General features: G+C 35.3%; 2 protein-coding genes across 2 annotated transcripts; both read right to left on the bottom strand.

Annotated features, from left to right (window-relative positions):
* Positions 1-71: 71 nt before the first annotated feature.
* On the bottom strand, positions 72-1,297 carry LOC115621316 (protein FAM50 homolog). Its single transcript, XM_030514933.1, has one exon. The coding sequence runs from the start codon at positions 1,229-1,231 to the stop codon at positions 164-166; it is 1,068 nt and encodes a 355-aa protein (XP_030370793.1). The 5' UTR covers positions 1,232-1,297; the 3' UTR covers positions 72-163.
* Positions 1,298-20,122: 18,825 nt separating this feature from the next.
* Positions 20,123-21,059, bottom strand: LOC115621608. Its single transcript, XM_030515301.1, has 2 exons — positions 20,824-21,059; positions 20,123-20,754 (listed from the first exon to the last, which is right to left on the bottom strand). The coding sequence occupies exons 1-2, from the start codon at positions 21,022-21,024 to the stop codon at positions 20,209-20,211; spliced, it is 747 nt and encodes a 248-aa protein (XP_030371161.1). The 5' UTR covers positions 21,025-21,059; the 3' UTR covers positions 20,123-20,208.
* Positions 21,060-23,453: the final 2,394 nt, after the last annotated feature.

Below are 23,453 nucleotides of genomic sequence, written 5' to 3'. Positions count from 1 at the left end.
CGAAAGCGGTTTGTTAAATCAAAATCAAATGAAAATACATCATAATGGATTACAAAGATGTCTAAACAATCTTTAAATACATATTATATTTATTAGGTAAAATCATTTACAGCATTCAGAATTAGTTATTGTTTAATAAAAATGAATGTACTTAATTAATTAATTACTTTTTACTCTTATCCTTAATCGTGTATTTGTCATAGGATTTTGTGGGGTCGTATGGCTCCCAGCGACTTGCTGGGAAGATGTGCTTATTGCGTTCATACCAAGACCGCAACAGTACTTTGCCCGCATGGGATTCCTCTTTCTCTACGGAGGCATCGCTGATCATGCGCACATCGTCGTGTACATCGAACTGAAAGAGCGGCCCGGATTTTCCGCGCGCCTTCGTCACTATAAAGTCGTAAAAAGAGTAATGATGTGGCAGTATCAAGTCCTCTTTAACGTACATTAGCTGATCGGCCATAACAGTTTTTAGCTCAATGAACTCTTTGCGCAGGAGCTCCAAGCATTTTTGTAGGAACTGATAGATGGAGTTACCCTTTTTCATGTGCACGTTGCGTCGATGTCCAGAGCCGTCCCAGTAGCTGAAGGTAATTGAAATGTCTTCGTCTTTAAGTTCCGCCTGCTGCATGACCCATTCTTGACGCAATTGCTCACGCAAGCGGTTTTCCTGCTCTTCACGCTCGCGGTCAGGTAGAAAAGATGTATCCACATCGGGATTCTTACAGATTTTCTTCTTTTTCGAGGGAATTGCATCATCCTTTAGCTCAGCCCACTTGCTGTTGCTGGGCTTCTCAAACTTGAAGTCATCCGCTTCTTTGTCACTACCATCGCCATCGTCATCCTCTTCGTCGTCGTCCATATTAAATGAAAGTGCTTGAATTTGCCGTTTCTGTTTGTTCTTTTCCGCCTGAATAGCCTCCAAAGCACGTTGTTTCTCTCGATCCTTTTCGTCTCGTTTCTGTGCCAATTTTTTTTCTCGCTCGCGTACAATGTCCTCCTGTTTGGCTTTCATCTCATCCAGCGTGACCAGACCAATGGTCGACGACTTGAGCTGCTGCTCCACGGCATCATAATGGGTGGCGAATTTGTTTTCAATCTTGTCTAACTTCAGTTCCTCCTCGATTTTTTTCTTACGAAATTCGATCTCCTGCTGTTGGATTTCTCGTTTTTTCATAAGTTGGGCGGCGCGCCCCGCCTCACTAGCGGCACCCTTGTAGTGAGCCATGTCAAACTTTGCTTAATTCTCTAGTTATTTAACAATTCAATATAATAGAAGTTTGCTTGAGCGACAGCGTTGTTTACGTGCTAATATATAAAGTGTTTACACATCATTCCAAAAAAGACATATTGTACAGCTGCTTTATAATTGTATAGCAGCTAGCTTTTGTCGGTATTCACAGTGCAGTGACATGGCTAATAGCATTGACTCTACTTTAGAACTGGCCGTTACTTACTCTTTTGAATATACAAAAGCTATTGTTGTCCTTTTAAAGTCCTTTGCTGAGCTTTTCTTAGCTAGCTAACATAACAACGTTTGGAACATTCCTTCGTAGTTTCAGTTATAGCGGAACTTTCAAACGTAGCGTATGCGAGCGGAAAAACGCGAACGTTTCAACATAACCGCAGAAATTTTGAAATTGTAAATACATGATAGCTGGCTTCTGTATGATGCAAATCACTTAAGTGAAATGTGAAAGTTTAATTTGCCACGAATTTAAAACGAGTGTAAAGTGCATGTAAAAATTTATTCAATTATGCAAAATAAAGCAGATAACGCTCTTTGCCTGACTGTTTCTTTAATGTGCGGGTGTGCGTCTGTATGTTTGTGTTGGTGAATGTGTGAGTCTGAAAGAGCACCAGAGTATGGACACGTATGAGGACGATGATGGTAAGCTGACTATATCGTATGGTTGTGTGAGTGCTGTAATGAAGTAACAGTCAACGACGTCGGACAAGGACAATACGGACGAAGAATAGAACCATCCGCATTGGTCCAGCGCAATGACCACTTTCGCTTTCGATGCGACGACGGAAACGGAAGTGCCAAATTGAAATAGCATTTAAGATGAGCGGACAATTTAAAAAAGCATGAGAACTTCATTTACAGCTTACAGCAAGTTTCAAAACTAGATTGCTGTATTCCGTTTCTTGTTGTATGGGTTAATGGTCATCTTAGTCCCTAGACGCCATCGTCTGACTTTCTGCTATTGTTCTTGGCATTGATAATATTCATGAGCTGGGGTCATAAATTTTCCTTAACGTAGTTGACATTCTTGTGTCTACTTTTTTGTGCTTATAGTATATGGTTGGCTTGCAAGTCAAGTGGCAATAAAATCATTAACTGTTGCAGCGCATTAATAAATTCATGGCCCAGACTCTTTACAGCCATAAAAATAAAACTCGTCGTGGGCACACTTGCCATACATATTTAATCAACATTAACCCTTGTGTTTGCTTGCACCTAATTGCTCTGAATATGTTGGCGTTCAAGTTATTGAGACGTGGGTGTCGGTGTTGGCGAAGGGGGGCGGCATTAGAAAAACTCGCTACATGCGTGCGAAACTATTAAAAGGACATTTTCGTTGCGAAACCCCAGCGCTGTGCGTTATAATTAATCGTGACAATGACTTTATCGAGTGTTAATTAATTTATCGGCCATTATATTGGAGCGACACGTTAAAAACACATACGAGCACATCACGTTGGGCCGACGGCATTGCTGAACTAACTCCTATCACAGATTCTTGGCAAAGGCTAATATATGTACGTACATATATAAAAAAGAGCGTTACGGGTCAACTCCCATGGGCGCACAGCTCGTAAATTGTTTCAAGTGGCAAACGTTGACAGGGGATGTCCACACCACACCCCCTCAGCTGCTATAATGGTCTGGGTAGGCAACAGTAATCGGTCCTACTTTGGAGCCTGCCAATTGGCTTTAATTTGTGAGTATTACGCCTTAGCCGCAGCCTCAGGACCAACCTCAAAACTAAAGTAAACTAAACTTTGTGCTGTCCAAAACAAATTGCAACGCAAAGTTAATCCAACTTACAAGTTCGCATTCATTTTCTCGATTGCTTCTTCCTTCTACTTTACTTACTTATGTATAGTGCAGTAGCTTGACTTAGCAACTGATGTGAGCCGACATTTCAAGCCTGTGGAAACCACTTGGTATAATGAACTCGACTAGGGTTTAAGCACAATTTAAGTTATTAAATTTGAGAGCCATAATATGACTTATTTGGCATTTAATTATTAGCCTTCAATTCTATTATTTACCTCTAATTCTATAATCGTGCATGCTGATGAATTCAAATCAAGTTTATGCATAAAGTGAATATTATTCAATAAATACATAAATATTTTGAAACGAACAACAAAAACGTTTGGATAACTATAATTTTTAGTTCAATAATATAAATCATGGATAAATAATTGGAAAACATTAAGGGAAAATTTGTAAATCTTGTGAAGAATAAAAATCAATCAAATTTAAAAAAAAAAAAAAAATTAAAAGCCCTATAAAAAATCTAGTTTACAAATCCCAGAATATTGTTTTTGGAATGTTTTATGGCTAACATGGCTAACTGTCAAAAAAGCCCAATTCTACATAAATATTGAATAGTTCATATTAGTTTTTTAAACAACATAAAAACCTGCAACTGTGACAATTTTAGTTACATTTGGAACAATTTATTTCGTTTAAGTTGTGAAGCTAAATGTCACATTGCAAACATCAATAAATTAGTCATAACATAATACCATGTTGTCCCTAATTCTGAAGCCTGAAAAGTGTGGCCAGTAATTAGGTCAATCGATATGATACATATTCAATGATTTGTAATTAAAGTTCATGCTGAAATTAATTGCGACGATTTATTGACATTACATTTCAATTTATGAGTAATGGAGTCAAGAGCCATCCGAGCTGGTCAAAAGCACTTTGAGCTAATTAAAGTGATATCCATTAAATACTGCAGATCTCCTCGCTATGGTTAACTTTCTAAATTCGTTAACTTGAAAGTTTAGTTTATAATGCGCAATTCATATTTAAAGAAAGAAACTACAGGATATCACGGTAATCAGTTAATTCCAGAATAATTTAAATACAAGTATAAGATGTCATTTATTTTCGTTTTTATATTCAAAATCTGTTCAAAACGTCTCTCTATTTTGGTAAATACTGTTTTCCATTAATTGTTTCAAACAATTGGAATGCGAACACTTATTGTAAGTAAAAACAGGGGATTACAAGTTAAAATATATGGCCCCTTTGAAGAAAAGGAGAAGTGTAATATTCAAACATAAATAAATAAGTTACATATGTTAATTTCTATGTAGCTTTTTAATGTTTTGGTGCTATAAGTAGCAGCCCACTCAATTATAAAGTTTTCTCAACCCATCGTTCTAGTTTTGCAACAATTTTAACATCTTCTGCATATTAATATTTTTATGCGACTTATCTTTCAGCATAAAAACTAAAAGAACGAACCTTAGCAGGGGGTTTAGAAGAGATAATGGCAGAATTTAATATAAGTCGTAACTTTTAACTGTAGGAATTCCTATTAATAGTTTATTATATACAGCAGTAATTGGCATTGGTTTAATATCCTGCAGAAATTATTCAATTTGTTGACATAGCAATAACAGCATAATAACTCATTGTATGTCCCACTGTGTTGCATTGATTAATTAAAAATTTAATGGCCTATTATTGGCATTGCTCCTTTTGGTATTCCATGATTGCTCTGACAATGACTTACGCATACTTAGCCTAGCATCTGCAATTCAATTCGTAATTCATTATTATCTTTGCCGTACGCACTCATGTTTAATGTTAACAAAAGAATATGTGCTGCCCGACAGTATAGTTTTTCATTTATTTATTCTGATTCCACTTCGCACTTGAAATCAAAATATTTTGATAAAATGCATTTCGATTATTAAATTTGCGCCATGAACAATGCAGTTTTTGCGCATGCTGCGAGAGTTTTTGTTTATTATTATGGCAGGTCGGGTCATTTAAATAAAAACATTTTTGTAACCTATCTGGTTGAAAGCAGAGTTTTGCATTTATGCAGAGGTAGTTTCAATTGAAATGTATTATATTCCGACAAAAGTTTATACATTTTGATTTTTTGATAGACATTTTACTGCCTTAAATTCCGAAAAGGTGATAAATGAACGGCACTTATTTTTCTCCTTCAAAATGTCAGGCATATCGCGCAAATCTTTACCAAGTAACTAAAAACTGTGGCACAACAAAAAGGTACTTAATTAATAAGGCAAAAAAAAAATACAACTCATTTATTATTGGCCCGTGGCTAGGCAACCTTCGCCATGGGCTTCATTATGCATTGTTTGGCTTTAATTTTTAAAGGCAACTCTTCGTACGCTGTACATTGTGTGATACCTGAGCCTGCTTTAAAAAGAAGCACAGTACAGTGGATGCATATCGTCTTTTTGGAAACTCAATTAAAATAGAACACATACATATACTCAATAAATACATTACTCAATAAATTTTTGTAGTATGACTTTTTAATAATTTGGAATGAGATTTGTTAAATAAATTTTACTTTCAAAATAAATAATAATAAATTGTAAGTGATTTAGCAAATTTGGCTCCCATTTATAAAAAATTTTGCAGTTATTCTGTCTGAGGTTGTTGATAAAAAATGCTTTTAGTAAAGAGAAGGAGCGTTCAACTGAGAAAATTCGTTAAAGCTAAAGCATAAATTGTTCTTTGTTTGTCTGGAAGGTACTAAGCAATAAATACGTTCTAAAATGGCAGAAGGATCAACTTCCTCAACAACCAATTTGTGGAGGAACGCAACGCTAAGAACTATGAATTCCAGTTTAGACCTTGAAGAGATATAAAAAGAAATTGTTTCTGGACACATTAGTACTTGTAGTATTCCAGCATAGAGAACAGTTCAGTAGCTTAGTGGTGTTAAGATAATTGATTTAATTGGCCCAGTGCCTGATAGATTCAATAAGGAAGGAAGGTCATTCATGAACAGAGTGCATAATAAGTAGAGAGTCAACATGTCTCCGTATTAAAGTGGCATCAATTTAGTTGATATATAGTACCATGCAAAAAAAATCCAGTTTGTTTCAATGACGATGAATAGTTGTAAATAATAGAAAGACATTAAATATTTTTCAACATTTAGTTTGGATTAGTTTGAAAAAACGTCTACTGTCAACTTTATAGTTGGTTAAATAAACACAAATTGTTATAAATTTAACTCAAAAACGTTTTGTTTCTCAGATATGGAGCGTTTTTTAATTCCAACAACAAAAATAAACAAGAACAGTTTGTTACATTTTTTGTTTATCTCTAGCAAGCTTTAAAGGTTCTCTCCTATTTTTACCCTTTTTTTCAACTTTATTATACAATAAATTTTGTTAGCCTTTTGCGTATTTTTCTTTTTGCTTGTTTTGGGATTTTTGTGGCTGTTTCTTTATTTTTATTTAGGAAATAGGTTTGGTTTTTTGGGCAATTTTGTTTGTGCGCCAAAAAACTTTTTGCATTTCAACGCAAGCTGAAAAAGAATTGACACACTTTAGACTTTTCTGCTTTTCTACAAGCAACAGCAATAACAAATAACAAATTCATGCACGTGCAGTGTTGTTATTTACTTTTTGTTGGCTTGTTTGCAAAGCCATGCTTCCCACTTTTTTACTCTTTCGATGCGGTTTTATTTGACTGTCATTTTACATATGTAGGTTGACTAGAAATTTGTCAAAAATTGTGCAAATAAATGAATATGTGTGCGGAAATACGTGACGAACAGACAAAGAAACAATAAAAAGGATAGGAATCTATCGTTTCACTGAAATAAAATTGCGCCCGCTGGCTCCCTTTTCAATTTCGTAAAAATTGTGCAGATTTCAAACAATTTAGCGAAACAAACGCAAACAAACACATACACGGACACACCCACCCACATGACATGCACGCATACACACATACTCACAGAATTGTCGAGACGTGTGCATATTTACAGTTCAGTGCATTTCGCGGAAGATTTATGCAAGCTTTTCATTGAGCTGACAACATGACGTATGATTAATTTGCTGTTTGCTCGGCAAGTGCGTGAATTGTTGCTCGTAGTTGGCAGCCCTACGCATATATGTATTTAATTAAAACTCTGCACGACGCTGTTACAAAATGCCAAATATGAAGAAAAAAATTAAATAAAATCTAAACGAAAATTGATTAAGCGTGTATTTTTGGCACACAAAGCACGGGAAAAGCCAAAACAAACAGAACGCGAACAACAAAGTCATGGGCGCACTGCCACGGCCCAACCATCACACACACACACACACACATACACACACACATCTTTATATATATACACACTCAGCGAGCATGAAGCTTACACCCAAATCGTGCCCATCATCCTTGTCGTTATCGTCGACATCGCTGCTGTTACTGTTGTTGTTGCTGTTGGGCAAGCTATTCTTAGACAGGCGCCTTGGCAACTTCAGTCAGCAATAATTTAAATTGCAACTAAAAATAATAACAACAACAACAAGAACAACAGCAATAAACAAGGCGCCGCATCAGCCACAACATTCAAAGCCAGCAACGAAATTATGTCAGCCACGTAAGATGCTCCAGACACACACACACACACACACACACACACACACACACACACACAAGCAAGCATTACAAGCAGCCACCACTACTAACAACAAAAATCTATCTAACACCAGGGCTGGAAAATGGGCTTGTATGGCATATACTCTCGCGCAGAAGCTTCTTTATATAATACTTGATATAAGCCCCTCAGAAAACTTCATTAACTTGTTTTTGTTGCTTAGCGCAATCTTCCTATAAATTATCGAAGCTTATTGCCAACGACTTTCCCATTACATATATTCACATATTGAGATTATTTTGTCCATCTGGTTGAAGTGCTACAAAGAATTTCTATGCTAATCTGAAATATGATTTCATTAAATTGGTGGTATTGAATATTGATTTTAGACTGTCGCAAGATTGCTGCAAAAGAAGGTGTAATACCGTTTCTATACTCTGATTTTATCTTAAGAAAATACGCGGGCTGGTTGAGGACCCACCTCAAGTACTTCAGTAGTATTTTTTCAAAGTGAACAAAGTGACCAATTTAAACAATCTATGTGCTATGTATTTATCATGAAGACAACGTCTGTAAATTTGACATTTGACGTTTTTGTAGAAGCTACTTTGAAAAGGGTATAGGCTCGAAGGAATACAATTTTATTCAATTAATGAAGATTAATTTTCAGCCTTGTGGTTAAACGATTACTCTCCTCCGTAATCCATAATATAGTGAGATGTGAATAAATAAATAAACTATATTAAAATAAATACAAACTATCTACAAGTATAGTAAAATGAACATAAATATGATTCCATGTTGGACGGTTTTATTGTCGCGTTAGCTATAATGGAGATATTTTTGTATTTATTTTATTTTTATTTTATTTTCTACATATTAACCTGAATTCAAGCATAAAATGAATATTCTGAACTACTTTCAATTAATTAAGTTGAATGTATAAATTGTAATTAACAGCGTTTTATGCGAAGTTAACTGAAATCAACTAGGTTCTCCACTTTAATGCTTCTGCGAAATCATATGTCAAATCTGATGTTCTAATCAAGGTAGTTTCTTCTCGCAATACTCGTTGTCCAGCCCTATTTAGAGACGTGCCAAGTGTCTGCACATTTTACATAAGTGGGTGTGCACACACTCGCATATGTGCATATGTATTAATATCTGATGTGTGTGCACTTTAAAATATTACGCATACAACATGCACTCAATAAATTTGTGCATTTTATGACAATGACGTTAGCGTTGGCGTTGCTTACATTGGCAAAGGGGAGCACAGTGTGGCGTGCAACAACAATGACGTCGCAAATGCAGGCACGCACATCCGTTTTGTAAAAGTTTTCTATTTGTGTCTGTGCGTGTGTGTGTGTGTGTGTGTGTGTGTGAGTGTAAGCTTAACAATCCACTTGTACAGCTTGCGAATCTGTTGGCGCTGGGTTTGGCAGTTTGACTTTCTACTTAGTAGTTTCATTTTAGTAAAATAGCAATATGTCAAGTGGCAATTGGCATGCACATACATTCAAATATTCATACATATGTATACGTATGAGTACACAGATGATCAAAATAATAGGTACACTTTTATTGTTCATCGAAATACACAATTTAGTTTTTATTTTCCTTTATTCAGCATTACCTCAAAATGAATAATTAAAGCAAAAGATTAAACGATTCATAAATGATTAAACACAATAGTAAGTCATCACGTAAAAATAACCCCAAATGTATTATTTTTATTGAATCGGATCATTTTGTAAGTTTACGTAGTTGTTGTTAGTATTCGGTACATCTGCACTATTTTTTTATCGTTAGTACTTTTTGGCATAAAGTTTCTGCAAGTCTCCATTAGAATCTCGCACTAAGTTTTTATAAATGAAGTCCTATATTTGGTCTTTGTTTCAAAAAACCTTCGTCTTCGATTCCTCGAAGTAACTTAGTCTAAGGATTTTCGACGGACTTTGCTGGAACGTCCAGCAAAGTAGCTTTATTGCTTTTAATCTAATATTTGGTGACTTTGACTGTATGCTTTGGATCATTATTGTGCAGTATGTGGCCTCTCCCACGTGTTTGTTAAGTTCTTTACCTAAAATAATGGCCATTTTGTTTCCACCATGTATTCCACTTCAAGCAGACTGACAAATTCTAAGCGTTTTCTCAATTATTGTATGCAGCAATGAACCTTTTCGAGATATCAGCTTTATGTTATCGACGACGGATTGTGTTCGAAGAGATTAAATTTCTGAAGCAATTCTGATGTAATGGTTCTTAAAGGAGCAAATGGGTATTTCTTTATAAAAGATTTGAACGAGATTTGAGCATCCGTTGTTTTTAAAGCGGACGAGAGTTTTTCAACTCCTTTTAGAAATTAAAGAATACGAGGGCTTGGCATAGCTGAACGAGCTAGTAGGAACTGCCAGATTTATAATGAGAATAAAAAACAATTTAAATGAGCCAAGTAATGGTGTACTTATTATTTTGACCATCTGTGTATGAATGTGTTTTTACATGTGTTTACAAACATAAATTATTATAAGTTGGCTACTGAAAAATACATAAATTTCTTGTCAATGTCGGCCATTCACATCCAATGGGGGCTATTGGAATGAACTCTTTAAGCCACACACACACATGCATATATTTATTTAATCATACACCTATATACAAGTATATGTGTGTATTGTAAATAAAATCTGGGCTTTACTTACTATGTGCATGTGGTCGTTCATTTTTGTTTGCACGAAACTATGCAAATGAGGTGCTCCCTGATGTGCAATTAGCGTGTTGGGCACTTTTATTGGTTTATATTGGAATTATTTGCATTTATTTCCCGCATTATAATGAAATATTTACAAAGTTATATGTTATGATTTCTATAATAGCTGCTAAAATGCAATTATACCAGGTGTCAGCTAAACAATCAATAAATATTAAGTGTCGTTGTAATAACAATATTGTAACTAGCCAGTATTTATGAGACTTTTATAGTAAATTACAAGATTTACAATACGCATAACCATGCTATTCTGAAACTTTAATTACCCCGAGCGCTCAACATGCAAATTTTGCTCGCAGAGTTTCCGTGGAACTTGGCAGCAAACTTGCAACATCAGGCATACAATTTTATTGATACTTATGAGTATGTATAGTATGGAAATATGTGCGGCTTAGCTATTCATCCTCTTTTCACCTGCTGTGTGCAATCTGTTAACGTTTCTTAGTTGCTTGGCGGCTAAACTTTATACGCTACTCACAATCGAAGAACTCAATTAGTTAGATATCCCAGGGGCATATTATAGTGCTGTTCTCGCTGATATGTATGTACATATATATGTTGTATGTATGTGCGTATAAGCAGATTCCTTCATCTGCTTGAGCACTAGCGTGGCGCCAAAGGGCAGTCTGCTTCACTTGTAATGCTACTTTTTCATTTATGCTTGATTGATGCTCAAGATGTATATATTAGATAGCAGCAGCAGACAAAGTTGAAGCAGCCGCTGAAACAAAAGTATAACTGGCAGCGCGTACATTGATTTTTGCCAGATCAACGCTACGCAGCTAACTGGGGAATAGGTAAATGCGGCAGATGAATTCTCAATGCTGCATCGTAAATCACCTCAATATAATTCAACCCGCCTGCCTCACCCTCTGGACCAGCTCGGCGATTACCGCGAAGTGTTTGCAACTTTTTATGGTACCTATAATTTTTCTTATTTGAGGAGAAAAAGTTTCGATTTGTATTGTTGCCATAGATTCCATGCTTATTGAAAAGTTTTCCCCATTGATTCACCTTGCCGGTTGTGTTTCTGCTTTCTTTCTTTCATTTTTTTTCGGCAACAAAGTTTCTTTTCGGGTATTTGAAAAGCAAATCATAAAAGTTGACGTGCTGCGTTGTTCGTTATTCGTTTTTATCGTCAAATCGTGCCAAAATTATTCATACCTAACGGAAATGTTCATTCACGCAAACTAATGAAGTGTCAAAAATGGCTGGAGCCCTAAAAAGTATGCTAAGGTTTTTTAGCCGCTACTTGGCCATGTGTGCGCATTGACCTTGCCAACTACATATGTAGACGAGTATGTGTGGGCATGTGAATGTGGGTATGTGTGTGTGCTTATGTGCGCGCCTTGAGTGTATTTGTGTAGCAGTTTTAAAATAGCTTAATAACCCAGAGCAGCGCAGCGCAGCGCACGAAAAAGCGGTCGTGCAAATGTTTGCATTGGGAAGCGCATGCAAACAAACAAAGAAGCCAACCCTAACCATAACCCATCTCCCCAAACCAAATAGTATACCAGCAAAAAGCCTGCATGTGTCTAGGTGTACAGGCAGTTCTCGATGAAAAGGGTTAACATTTAGCCAACGCTCTAACTTGATTGAGTTTTTGGATTTTCGGGTATTCTCACTATTTGATTTGATTGTAGCTGCAGTTAAGTTTATTACTTATTGCTTTATCTATTTATTACTTAATCTTCAGCATTGTAGAAGTAAACTTAGTAGTAAGCTCTTACGTTTTTTTTTCAAATACTGACATTTTCTAAAATGCATGTAATCTAATGAGCATGCTTAGAAAATAGGCTTGATTACGCTTTGAAGTATCGTAATTATGTTGCTGAAGATATTTCGACTTTAAAGTTCTAAGAAAACTCTAAAAATATTGCCAAAGTTTTTTGACTTTTTTTGGCACATTATTATTTAAGCTATTAAAATATTAGGTTCTTATTAATTTACTGACAAACCACTGTAATAGTAGCTGTGGTGGATAAAAAGGATAGCCTGCTAGTAGTGGAAAGCTGCGGTTAGAGAACATATTGAACTAAATTTGAGCAAACAATATTTTGAAAATTAATTGTAAGTCCACAAGCCTTGAATCTACCGTTATTTTGCTGTCAGTTAAGTTGGAATTCCCTGTGGTGATGATAAATTAATGGGGGGTTGCATGCGAATAATATACTATGAATAGCATGTCGTGCTTTTTAAACAATAGAGAATTTGTTTTGGCGCGGGAACCAAGCGATTGAATGACTAATCAAATCACAAAAATTAAAGGGTATCTTAAGCTGTCAGGGCATATTTGTTTTATTTCCTTATTTGTTTGTATCTTACTATATAAAACTCTTGATTATATTTGGCTGTAAATAGGGGCGTAGTTGAAAAAGCCAGCTTTATTTTGTCTCGATACAAATAAATAGATATTAAAATAATCTGTGTACACAAATAAGAAATAAGAATTTTTTATACAAACTCTCAATAATTTAAAATACAGATATGCTAGTTACTTGAATGAAAACTGCAATTCCTCAATTACATTTTCTACCATGGTATACAATTGTTGAATTTTCTACAACCTTTGATTCTATTGTCACCTAAATGTTTCATTGATCATGTTAACTCTGCGAGTACCCTTAAATTTTGGAAAATGTCGATATCAAAGAGAATAATATTAATAATTAGTCAATGTCTTATTGAATATTTGGCTAATCGAATAGACAATTAGTATAATTCATTCATGTGTATTTCAAGAGTGGATGCACATTTTGGCGTTTAACCCTTTCGTACTCATATCATGTACGAATTTGTGGTTCAACTGTAGTTTAGTATATATATTGACGGGGATATACGAGTACACGACGATGTGTACTCACGCCACTGTTGATGACTATATGAATGGCACTTGAATGCCAGTCGAGTGTCGGTGTGTGAAAGTCAAAGTCATGACTGGGCTCAATGTATCATTCAGTTGCGTCGCTTGTTGTTGTTGTCCTTGTTACCCCTCAATAGAGAGCACACACACACACACACACCATAGTTCTCCCCCAACACATAATAACGTGTAATTTAATGCGGCACTATCGATCTTGTCGTAACCAAAAAGCAGACAACACCTAAATTACAATTAGACCTAATTTTGTGTTTTGTTCAGTGGTCGGCGCTGTTGGCAACACTCGCTTTTCTTTTGTAGTTTCATATATATTGGAGGATATATGGCGCGAGGATTGAGCTACTTAATGGAAGACGACAAGGAACAGTCAGGGGAATGGGGTTAAAACAAAGCAAGCAGGGCCCTTCTTGTTAGCCCCATGGTGTAGCAATGAAATTGAACGTAATTGCTTGTAGTCAGTCAGCTGGGTCTGAGTATCTGTGTACAAATGTGTGTGTGTGTGTGTGTGTGTATATATATATATATGTGTGTGTTTGAGTGTGTGAGCTAACTTCGTAGCTTTCGGTGCCCGCTTTAGGACTTTGATTTGTTGTTTTTCCTCGTTCGACATTGTGTTTGGTTTAACGAATTCCTTTCCTCATCCTCCTATCCGTCGTTTTTTTCATTCGTATTCGAATCTTAGTGGTTGATTTGTGTATCTATTTGTATTTGTGGCTCTCATTGGACTGTTATTGGGATGTTTTTCGTCTAGGCCATGCGATGGCAATGTTTCTAGCTGGTTGTTTATGTGCGTCGATAGACAATTTGTGTGCCTATAAATAAACTAGGGTAGGCCAAGTTAAATGAAATATATGAAAATCTTCTTTTAATGTATAATTAAGTTTAAATATAAATAAATAAAATAAGTTTAAATATAAATATAAATGTGCATAAAAGTGGAGAATTGGCTTCGATTTTAATATCGCTTTTTAAAAAATAATGTAAACATGAATTTTAAAAACATTAAATATATAAATATACTTTAAATCAAAGTAAATACAATATTTTAAAATAAATACATTATAAATGTAATAAAATATTTATTTTATTTTGATAAAAATGTTAAACAGCCTATTGAATCCGTTGGATCGCGATTTATTTGTTAATATAAAAATGGATTTACTCGCAAAAGGCAGCAGAAAATTAAATATTTGCTATTTAATTGGATTTTACTCATATTTAATACAGTGTTGAAAACTTTCCTTAAATTATAAACATTTAAAAATATTAAACTGAAATCAAATGACAACAGATATATTTTAAAGCAAATGGGCGTTAGTTTATCCAAATATGCCAGTTGTTGTATTAAAGGTTAATTTAAAGTTATTAAATTTAAACAGTTTTATTCAAAGTTAACTAATTAGTAATTATTCCTGAACTAAATCACGATTAAATAACTTAAGGAAAGACTGAAAGACAACACTTTTGTAACTAAAGTAATGGAAATTTGAAGCGGTAAGGGTCTGGCTATAACTTGATATCGATTTCACAAAATTTAATTCGAACTGGAAATGGCAAATAGCACAAATAATGCGCTTTTTTATTTTTTATTTTTTTGCTTACATTAAATTCTTTTAATGGCTGTTTTAAATATTAAGCAACCTTTTTGAAGTAGGTATAAGTCAGCAGCTCAAAAGTCAAACCAAGTCTTAGTGGTTAATTCTGCTTAACGTCTGCCTCTTAAGCTTAATAGCCCTTTTACTGCTGCATAATACTTATTAACTGAAACACCCTACTGTTTATTTTTATTTCGCTTGTGTCTTTTTTGTAATATGTGTTTTGTGAGGCAACTTTAATGTTGTCTTTCGGTCTTTCGGTCTTACTGCCTTCTTAGACTTGTGCGTGGATTTGTTTATTCAAGCGTGTTTTGTTTCTATATTTGTTTACAGCGCGTTTTGTGGCGCTTCTGCCTCTGCGCCTTTGCTATCTCAATGTCGTTTTTGCTATTTCCATAGCTACATATTTGCCTTTGAGGGGATTTCCTCAAATAGTCGGATGTACGTATGTATTTGAATGTCTCTGCTGTATATTTGCGAATTTGTATGTTGCGTGTTCCTTAAGCATAGGTGTGGACGTATGTGTGTGTGTGTGTATGTGAGCAGGTGTATTGGGAACGTATGTCAAGGCATAGGGCAAGCTCAATCAAATTGTCCTTCGGCGTTGCTTTGGGTAACAAGAAACCTGTACGTATGCCAATCAACACGCATACATACGAGTATAATATATGTATATATACGAGTGGTTTCATATTTGTTGTTATTTTTTTTTGCACCAACCCATCAGGACTTAAATATTTATGCCCTTTGCGTGTGTGCCCAAGCATATGAAAATATGAGCTCGTAAAGCTTTCGCACGCGAAACGATTTAACGCCATTTAACCTAATAAGAAAAGAGCTGCTTTGGAAATAACAACAAAAATAAAAGCATAAACAGGAACAACAAGCTAAACCACTGACCGCTGATTATATTACTTGCCCTTTTTGTTTGCTTCAAGCTCCACAATTTATTAGCACTGATAAATTCCAGGAGTAAACACTAAGTGTTACTTAATGCTTTGCATAAATATGAATTTTGTGCGAATTTTGCTAAAACTCGCCTACGGAATGTGATAAGGCGTTGGTTTCTCTAAGAACGCTATACATTTCCTAATTTAAGACAATTTATTTGCCATCAATTCATATAACAGGGCCTTTTTTTTGTCTATTGCATAAGACAAGAATGTTGCAAAATTAAGATAAAATTGTATATTTTTTTCATGTAAATTCAGTAAAATTACCTTATTTACCCAAACTTTCCTACAAGTTTTTTAAAACAACATGAAATAAATTACAGTTAACGTTTTGCATTAATTTGTTTTAAATTGAAACATAATATGTACCAGTATATTTTATACAACTTCACAACTTCGCATGGTCAGCGAAAATATAAATAAATATATTCGTGATCTAAAGGCTTTTTTTATGTATAAAAAACATGTTTTATTGTGTTGTTATTTAATAATTATAAATTAAAAATCTATTTTTTCAGCAGTTAATATATCTCCCAAAAATTAAATTTTAAAAATTTCAACAGCTGACGCATCGTTTATTCTTCTTGATTTCCACTACGATAACGATTAAAATATCAAATTCAGTGAAAAGATAGTATAAGCCATATATTGTTGCTGAAAGAAACAATTTTTTAGCCATCAAGTCTTTCGGAAATTTCCACCAATCTTGTTTTTGTTTCTTTGAAATCTTCGTGTAGTCGAACGCATCTAATTGGGCGAATTGGTATCCAGATACCCGTATAGGCAGTTTCTGGAACCTTTCAAGACATAGATTGCGTATCCAGTGCTGGACTATGAATTTCAAACTCTATATGGGTCTTTAAGATAATCTTCGATTGCCGAAGGACGTAAGAGGAGTAAGCTTGCAGAAGTTGTTGAAATATATGCAAGTGATTCAGCCCTATCCCAAAAGACACCTGCATGAAATGTGCTGGAAAATAGCCATTTTTTCCGAAGGACAATATAAGTATTTCCTGTTATTGCTGGCAGGGGCTATGAGCATAGTTAGATAACTAACTAACTAACTAAAACTATAATCCAGTTATCCTATTTTGTTGTTTTCCAGATGTTGGAAGTTGAACAATATAAGTTCCAAAATATTATCTGATTGACTTAAATTGCTAAATAGTGATAGTAGTAGGTAGTAGTTTATAGGCAATGAAAAAACTGTTGCCTATCTACTAGGCGCTAATTATAAACTTCACTGTTTGACGAAATACTCCAGCGGGCATGGATATCTCTGGCTCTGACGTAAATAGAGATAATTGAAAATGGATATAATCATGTTATTAGGCTGTAGCAAATCGATGGATCAGCGTTGTGGGGACAGACAATGGCACAACGCCACGGGACGTATACGCAATTTGTGGGCGGGCTTTTAACAGTCTTTTGGCCAAAACTATCACATGAAGTGCAACGTGAACAGAGTTATGGAAATGCTGAACGCATCGAAATGAAAATGAATTGCCAATTATGCTTGGACAGGCAATCAACCGTATAGAAGCATGTCAGTCAAAATGCCAGCAACATCAAATTCGTCGATGGGCCTCTCCATTATTTAGCACATCTATTTGTGTTCATGTTTGTCTTGGCTTGTTGGTTTTTGGCGTTTTAGAATATCTAAATTATGAAAATGTAAATTGTGTTTATCTAAAATTTCATTTCCAAATTGATTTCAACAGCGGTTCGAACCAAAGCAAAGTTCCCTTTTTGGCCGACCCAATTAGTTTTCAATTAACGCTTGAAACTTTTGTGTGTTTGTTTGCCTGTTTTGGGCCTAGCTATCTTTGATTTTCAATTAATATTTCCAGTTCGGTTTTATGCATTCATTGTTCCTAATGGCTAGACATGCGTCGGCGTTAATTAACTGTCTCGTTTTCTTTGGGGCTTCCATGTTGAATTTCAGCAGTTTATTTTAAGTGCACATTATTATAAAGAATATTCATGCATTAATGGTAGCTGGGAGTTCATTAGTGGTATTTTCTTTTACGGTATATAGTGCATCATTAATTGGGCTAATTGATTTTTGGGGTTCCTCACAAACATAAATTAAAAAACAATTAAAACATACATTGAAATGAAATCTATAAGGATAGTGTGGCGCGAGTCGTGCTTTTGTATGCACGAAATAATTTCATTAATGCAATTAATGCATTACACTCTTCAAATTGCATATTTGTTTATTTATCAATAATGTTGTTCCTATTGTAAAATTTATTTAGACTATCCTATGATTTATTTTATTTGAATTAGGCATCGTGCGAACATAATATGAGCAGCTTAATAAGCTTTTTAATGCCTCAAATGTAAGACGTTTGTTTAAATGATTTGTACTAAGGCAGGGCTTAGATTAAATTTTAATTGATAGGTTTTGATTGCAGTGCAGGCTTGTGCTGGTCCCATAAGCTTTAAAGAGTAACCCTAAATTTGTATTTGAAACTTAACTTGGTATGATTTTATTCCTGTTTATTATTTTTCAAAACTTCAATTATATATTTGCTCAATATTTCTTTTCGCAATGTAGGTCTGATTTGTTACTGAATTAAATTATGCATAAATTGAAAAATGTCTAAAAGTTTTACATTTTTATAAAATAGCCTACTTTTAACCAACCTTTAATTTTTAAGAATTTACTTTTTTTGCAGAGCCTGTTTAGCATTAGTGTGTGATTTCTATTTTTTTTCTATACAGATATTATCTACTGCTAGACTGTGTTGTTAACTTCTGTCTGGCCTGAAGCGTATCTCAACAGCTACTTGCAACTGTTGGCCCTTAATGAGCACTTCGACTAACTAGCTGGTAGCAGCAAGTAGGCAGCAAAAGAGCACACTTTTTTATTTCTTTTGTACCCACTTATTAGAGCTAACAAGTTTTGTGCTTTGCGCTCATAAAGCATGTCTATAATTTCAAATTAAAAAGCATGTACTCACAGAAAAAATGAGGATATATTGTACCTACAAGATAAATCAAAGAAGAAGAAGTGGAGTTCAAGCTAAAATTGCGTATACGCCATGTAGCAAGCGGCTCGTATATGGTTCAACGTTGATTAGCTGTGCTTTGTGTTGTTAACACAAATAATAAAAAAAAGGCGGCAGCAAATTGTGTAAAAAATGGTTGTACTTGTATGTGGGTTGGCAGCTGCTGCGGAACCAGCGGTATAAAGATCCCGACATAATGAAGCCACAAATAATAAATAACCGAGACGCAAAGAAGCACGAAACAGAAACAAATCGTGCTTGCTGACTGAATGCTCGCTCAGTTGTTTTTATTTCTTGCAGTCTGAAATTTCAATTTAAAAATCTACACATTTTTCAAGGCACACACACATACTATATACTATGTATGTGCCTGTGTATACAGTTGCCATTTCGTGTCAGTGTCGTTTGTAAGCTGTGTATAAAAGTCGCCGGGCTCGCTTTCCTATTGTGTATGTGTGTGTGTGTGTGCGTATTTAGTCGCACATTTGTTGGTCTGTATTGTCCTTTATGTTTAGCTGGCTGTATTGTGCATATGTGTGGGTCTCTGAGTGTGTATATGTTTCGAGCCTGTTCCGAGCCTGCATGCACTGAGGCATAAAATCTCTGTAACCTTTTTTCTCGTGACTGGTTCGTCATGGCTGCTGCTGTTAACTGAATGGTTGTCCCTCACTCATGTTTTTTTTTTTTGTTACTATTGTTTGTTGTTTTTGTCGCTATTGGTGTAGCTGGCTGCTCTTGTTTTTATGCTTGATGCCAGTGTCTGCTCATAAGTGTGAGTGTCTAAATTGTCTTATGCCCAAAAGCTATCCGACGCTCGCCAAACGGCCAAGACAGTCAACCGGGCCAGAAAATAAATGTAGGCTGAGCTGAGTGGGCAACAAATAAACACACACATATCCGAAGCTGGCTACAGCATATTACAAATAAAAAGAACTTTCACTTTTATTAAGAATTCGACATAGCATTGAATCGCGGAATTTAATATTTCTTGTTCTAGGAATCTGGAATTCGATTGGAATTGTCGGCATTCCCTTTTTGCTTGGAAAATCGAAAGCGCGGAATTTAATAATCCTTCTTCTACGAAACTCTAATTGATATTTATTCACGTTGCTTCACTCGTGGAATTTGATATTTCTTCTTCTAGGAATTGGCAAGCGCAATTACAAAGTAATCCATTTCCATATGTCAGCAGTGGTTGAGCACAAAAAATGTTTTAAAGTAGAAAAGTCAGAAGACTTAGCCCGTTGGCGAAATTTATTGAACTAAAAACATAAAAACGTATTAAATGATTCACAAATAATAAACAACCAATTTATGCTCAACTAGAATACAAAAAAAAAAAATTGAAGCAATTGCAGTTGATTGAGTTAATCGCTATCGATTTCCTCGATCACAAGTTTTTCAAAATATTCCACTAGCGGCTCGCCCTTTTCATGCTCGATTGGTTCGGCTCCATTGCTTTCATCTGCAACATGCTCCTCTAGAGCCGATGCAGTTGGAAACTTCAAGTGTGGACACGCGCTACAAATATAACCTGCGTTGGCCTTTGGCGAATGCATTTCGGATGCCATTGACTTGAATGATGGCTCATAGTGTTCGGACCACTGCATGCGTTCGAATTTTGGCCACGACTTTGATTTGGAAAGAGTGGGCTGCGTGGATTTGCTTATCAGCTGCTTGCATTCGAATTTCGGCAATGACGTTGATCTAGACGTTGGTGGCGGTGAGGGGGGCAGTGATGATTCAATTGAAATCGAATCTGCCGACCAATCTTCCCCGGCTGATATATCTGCATTCAACACTATGGCATAGAAACTGACCCTCGCATCCAACTCATCATCCTCCGCAGTTTTAAAGAGATCCATATTCAGTTCATCCCCGTGCAGCTCGCACGGCTCAGAGCAAATAAATTGCTGATTAGAAGTATTCAAGTTATTGAAATACATTCTCCAGTTGGGATTAAAGCATTTGCATGTACATACCTCTGCTGAATTGCGAAGCATGTGCACTCCATCCATCAGCAGCTTTCGATGCGACTCATCTGTGATGTTCATTTGGAGCAGATCAAAAGGCGTCAGTAGCTTGCACATGGCTATGGTGTCGTAGCCCCGATCCGCCATACGCAGCATATATTTCTCCATTGTTAGTTGGACGAGCCAATCTCGCACCGCATGGCGACACATGTTCTCGTTTCTCGTTTTATTTTAATGTTTCTTTTCTAAATACAAAGTAGATTTTGACAAGGTTTTGCCGGTAATACGTATGTATGTATATATGTACGAGTACATTGATTTTTTTTAGAATAAAATGTGCGATGTACAAGGTTTTATTCTAAAAATAATAATAGATTTATTAAATATACAGGTTTTATTACTGATAACAACTTTTAACAATTCTAGAATCAGAATAGAGAACATTATGAAACCAGAATATCAGTTTATACTCCAAATTAGCCGATGTTAATTAACCTTGGCTGTATTTTCATATTCACTCCAACTAACTGATATGTATCTCTAAAGCTAGCTATATAGAATAGAATCAACAATAAACCTTTCATTATGCAACCAATATTATGTTCTTAGATAACAAAATATAAAGACGCTTTTTTAAGCATATGTTTTTATGTAAAATGTATTATATACGTATTTATAGTGGATCAATCTAACTAGTTGGGACAGAAAAATGTTGTCCATATTTAAAATTGTTGTTGATTTAATTATTAGTTAAATACTTTTCCTAAAACAGTATTTCATTGTTTTTGTGTTATTTTTATTTTTGTATTCATCTCTTAAAAAATAACAAATTAAGAAGATAATTCAATTTTGGTCATCAAATTACCACTTCCCACTTTTTTAAAAGCCATTTTACGTAATGAATTTTATTTTACATTTACTTCTATATATACTTATAATATTGTGTCAAACCTCACTTCTTGAGAATGTACATAGTTTCTTCATAATCTTTGGAAATTCCTCTTGATGCCTTCAGTCAGTTCTGCTCCGCTGGAATGTTTGGAATTTTGGACGTATCAGTCAAAAACTATAGCTCGCAAACGTAAGATAATTAATATACTTATAATAATAATTATATACATCAGATTATTAATGTTGAATACTAATAAGTTGTTGACTCAAACAAATGTGTGGAAATTATGATATATGTATAATATTGAAGAACAAATTAATCAAGAACTCACGACATTTCAAGAACAACAAAAGCAATTAATTGAAGCTGATGACGCTGGATAACAATTTTATATATATTTTTTTAAAGATATATACGTACTATATTTCTATATTTTTATTAAATAAAATAAAAAATAATATAAATAATAATGTGGCGGCTTATGCTAGTTGTATATTAAAATACAATAACTTTCCATATGATAAAACTATAGGATACATTATTTTCTTAAATATATAGTACTTTTGTCTAACTGCCTTTCTCTTCTTGTTACCTCAAGTAAATATTGTAGCCTGCTTTAGTGGAGAAGTTCGATTCTCTGGGCTAGATTTTTAATGTTACTTATTAAAAGGTAGTTCTGTCGCGTTTGAAGAACAATAATTGTAATTTTCTTCTAGAAATGTCTTGCATTCTGTACCAAGTAGAAGTGACTTATTGTTTAATTCAATAGACTCACTATACGGTGTGCGTACTGTACTGTAAGCTCATATAGTTTCTAGTTTTGTGTGCATGTATGTGTGTGTTACACAGACAGTCATCGTGTCAATGGCGGCATAGAATTTCCAACTAGCGAAAAAACTTAAAGAAGAACAAAAGTTTGCAACTTAAACCATAAATGTGCAGACGGAAAAAACAAGCAACACACACACACACACACACACATTCACGGTAGGCTTCCATGGCGATTTTATGGACGACTGTGTGCCACCCCCGCTCCTTAAAATCCATTCACAAGCCAGCCTATCTGAAAGTTGGCAGCAAGCGTCTCTTTGTTTTTCTGCTTTCTTGCCATTTCCTTTCTCACTTCTCTCTTCTCGCTGCCACCTTTTTAGTTATTGTGCGACTGTTGTTCAACGCTTCGCTGTAGTTAAGTTTATAAATACACAAAACACGTAGCCTGTCTGCGATTAGCCTGAAACATTTAAGCCCCATAGCTGCGGCTGAAAAGTTATGGCCATAGCGGCAGCCGCAGGCTCGTGCTTTGGTTGATGCCTCGTTGAGGTGTCGGCTGTCAGTTGGTGGCTCCTCCCTTCCTTCCTAACCCTCTCTCCACTCAGTTTGTGACTCTCCAGGCATTGTTAACACGTCGCATATTTAGCATTATTTATGCCTGGTCTGGCTTGCCGAAGCTCCCCAGCCGGTTTATAGTTGCACTTTGTTTTTATTTTTGTTGCGGCTATTTACACTTGAAAATGTTTTGCCATTGTTCGTTGCGGCAATGGCCACTTGGAATTATAGTCAAGTGTGTGTCTATAGACATGCGTTACAGCCTCAGCTACACGCCGATTTAAGGGCCCAAGATAAGGCATACATTTTACTTAGCACAAAATGGCCGCAATGTGGCGAGCCGAAGAAAAAGGCAGCAACAACAAAAAGTCAAGTTAATTGTGAGGTGGTGGGGAAATGTAACAATAAGGTCGCCTCTTGG

Source organism: Scaptodrosophila lebanonensis, unplaced genomic scaffold, assembly GCF_003285725.1.
Source record: "Scaptodrosophila lebanonensis strain 11010-0011.00,11010-0021.00 unplaced genomic scaffold, SlebRS2 tig00000024-arrow-pilon, whole genome shotgun sequence".
Taxonomy (NCBI): Eukaryota; Metazoa; Arthropoda; class Insecta; order Diptera; family Drosophilidae; genus Scaptodrosophila; species Scaptodrosophila lebanonensis.
This window is presented reverse-complemented; position numbering and strand designations above follow the sequence as displayed.

What these genes read in the sequence shown, in the direction of transcription:
- LOC115621316 (XM_030514933.1), bottom strand. Translation starts at nt 1,231, where the DNA reads ATGGCTCACTACAAGGGTGCCGCTAGTGAGGCGGGGCGCGCCGCCCAA.
- LOC115621608 (XM_030515301.1), bottom strand. Translation starts at nt 21,024, where the DNA reads ATGTGTCGCCATGCGGTGCGAGATTGGCTCGTCCAACTAACAATGGAG. An exon ending in TGCTTCGCAATTCAGCAGAG is followed by an intron (nt 20,755 to 20,823) that starts GTATGTACATGC and finishes ACTTCTAATCAG; the next exon opens with CAATTTATTTGCTCTGAGCC.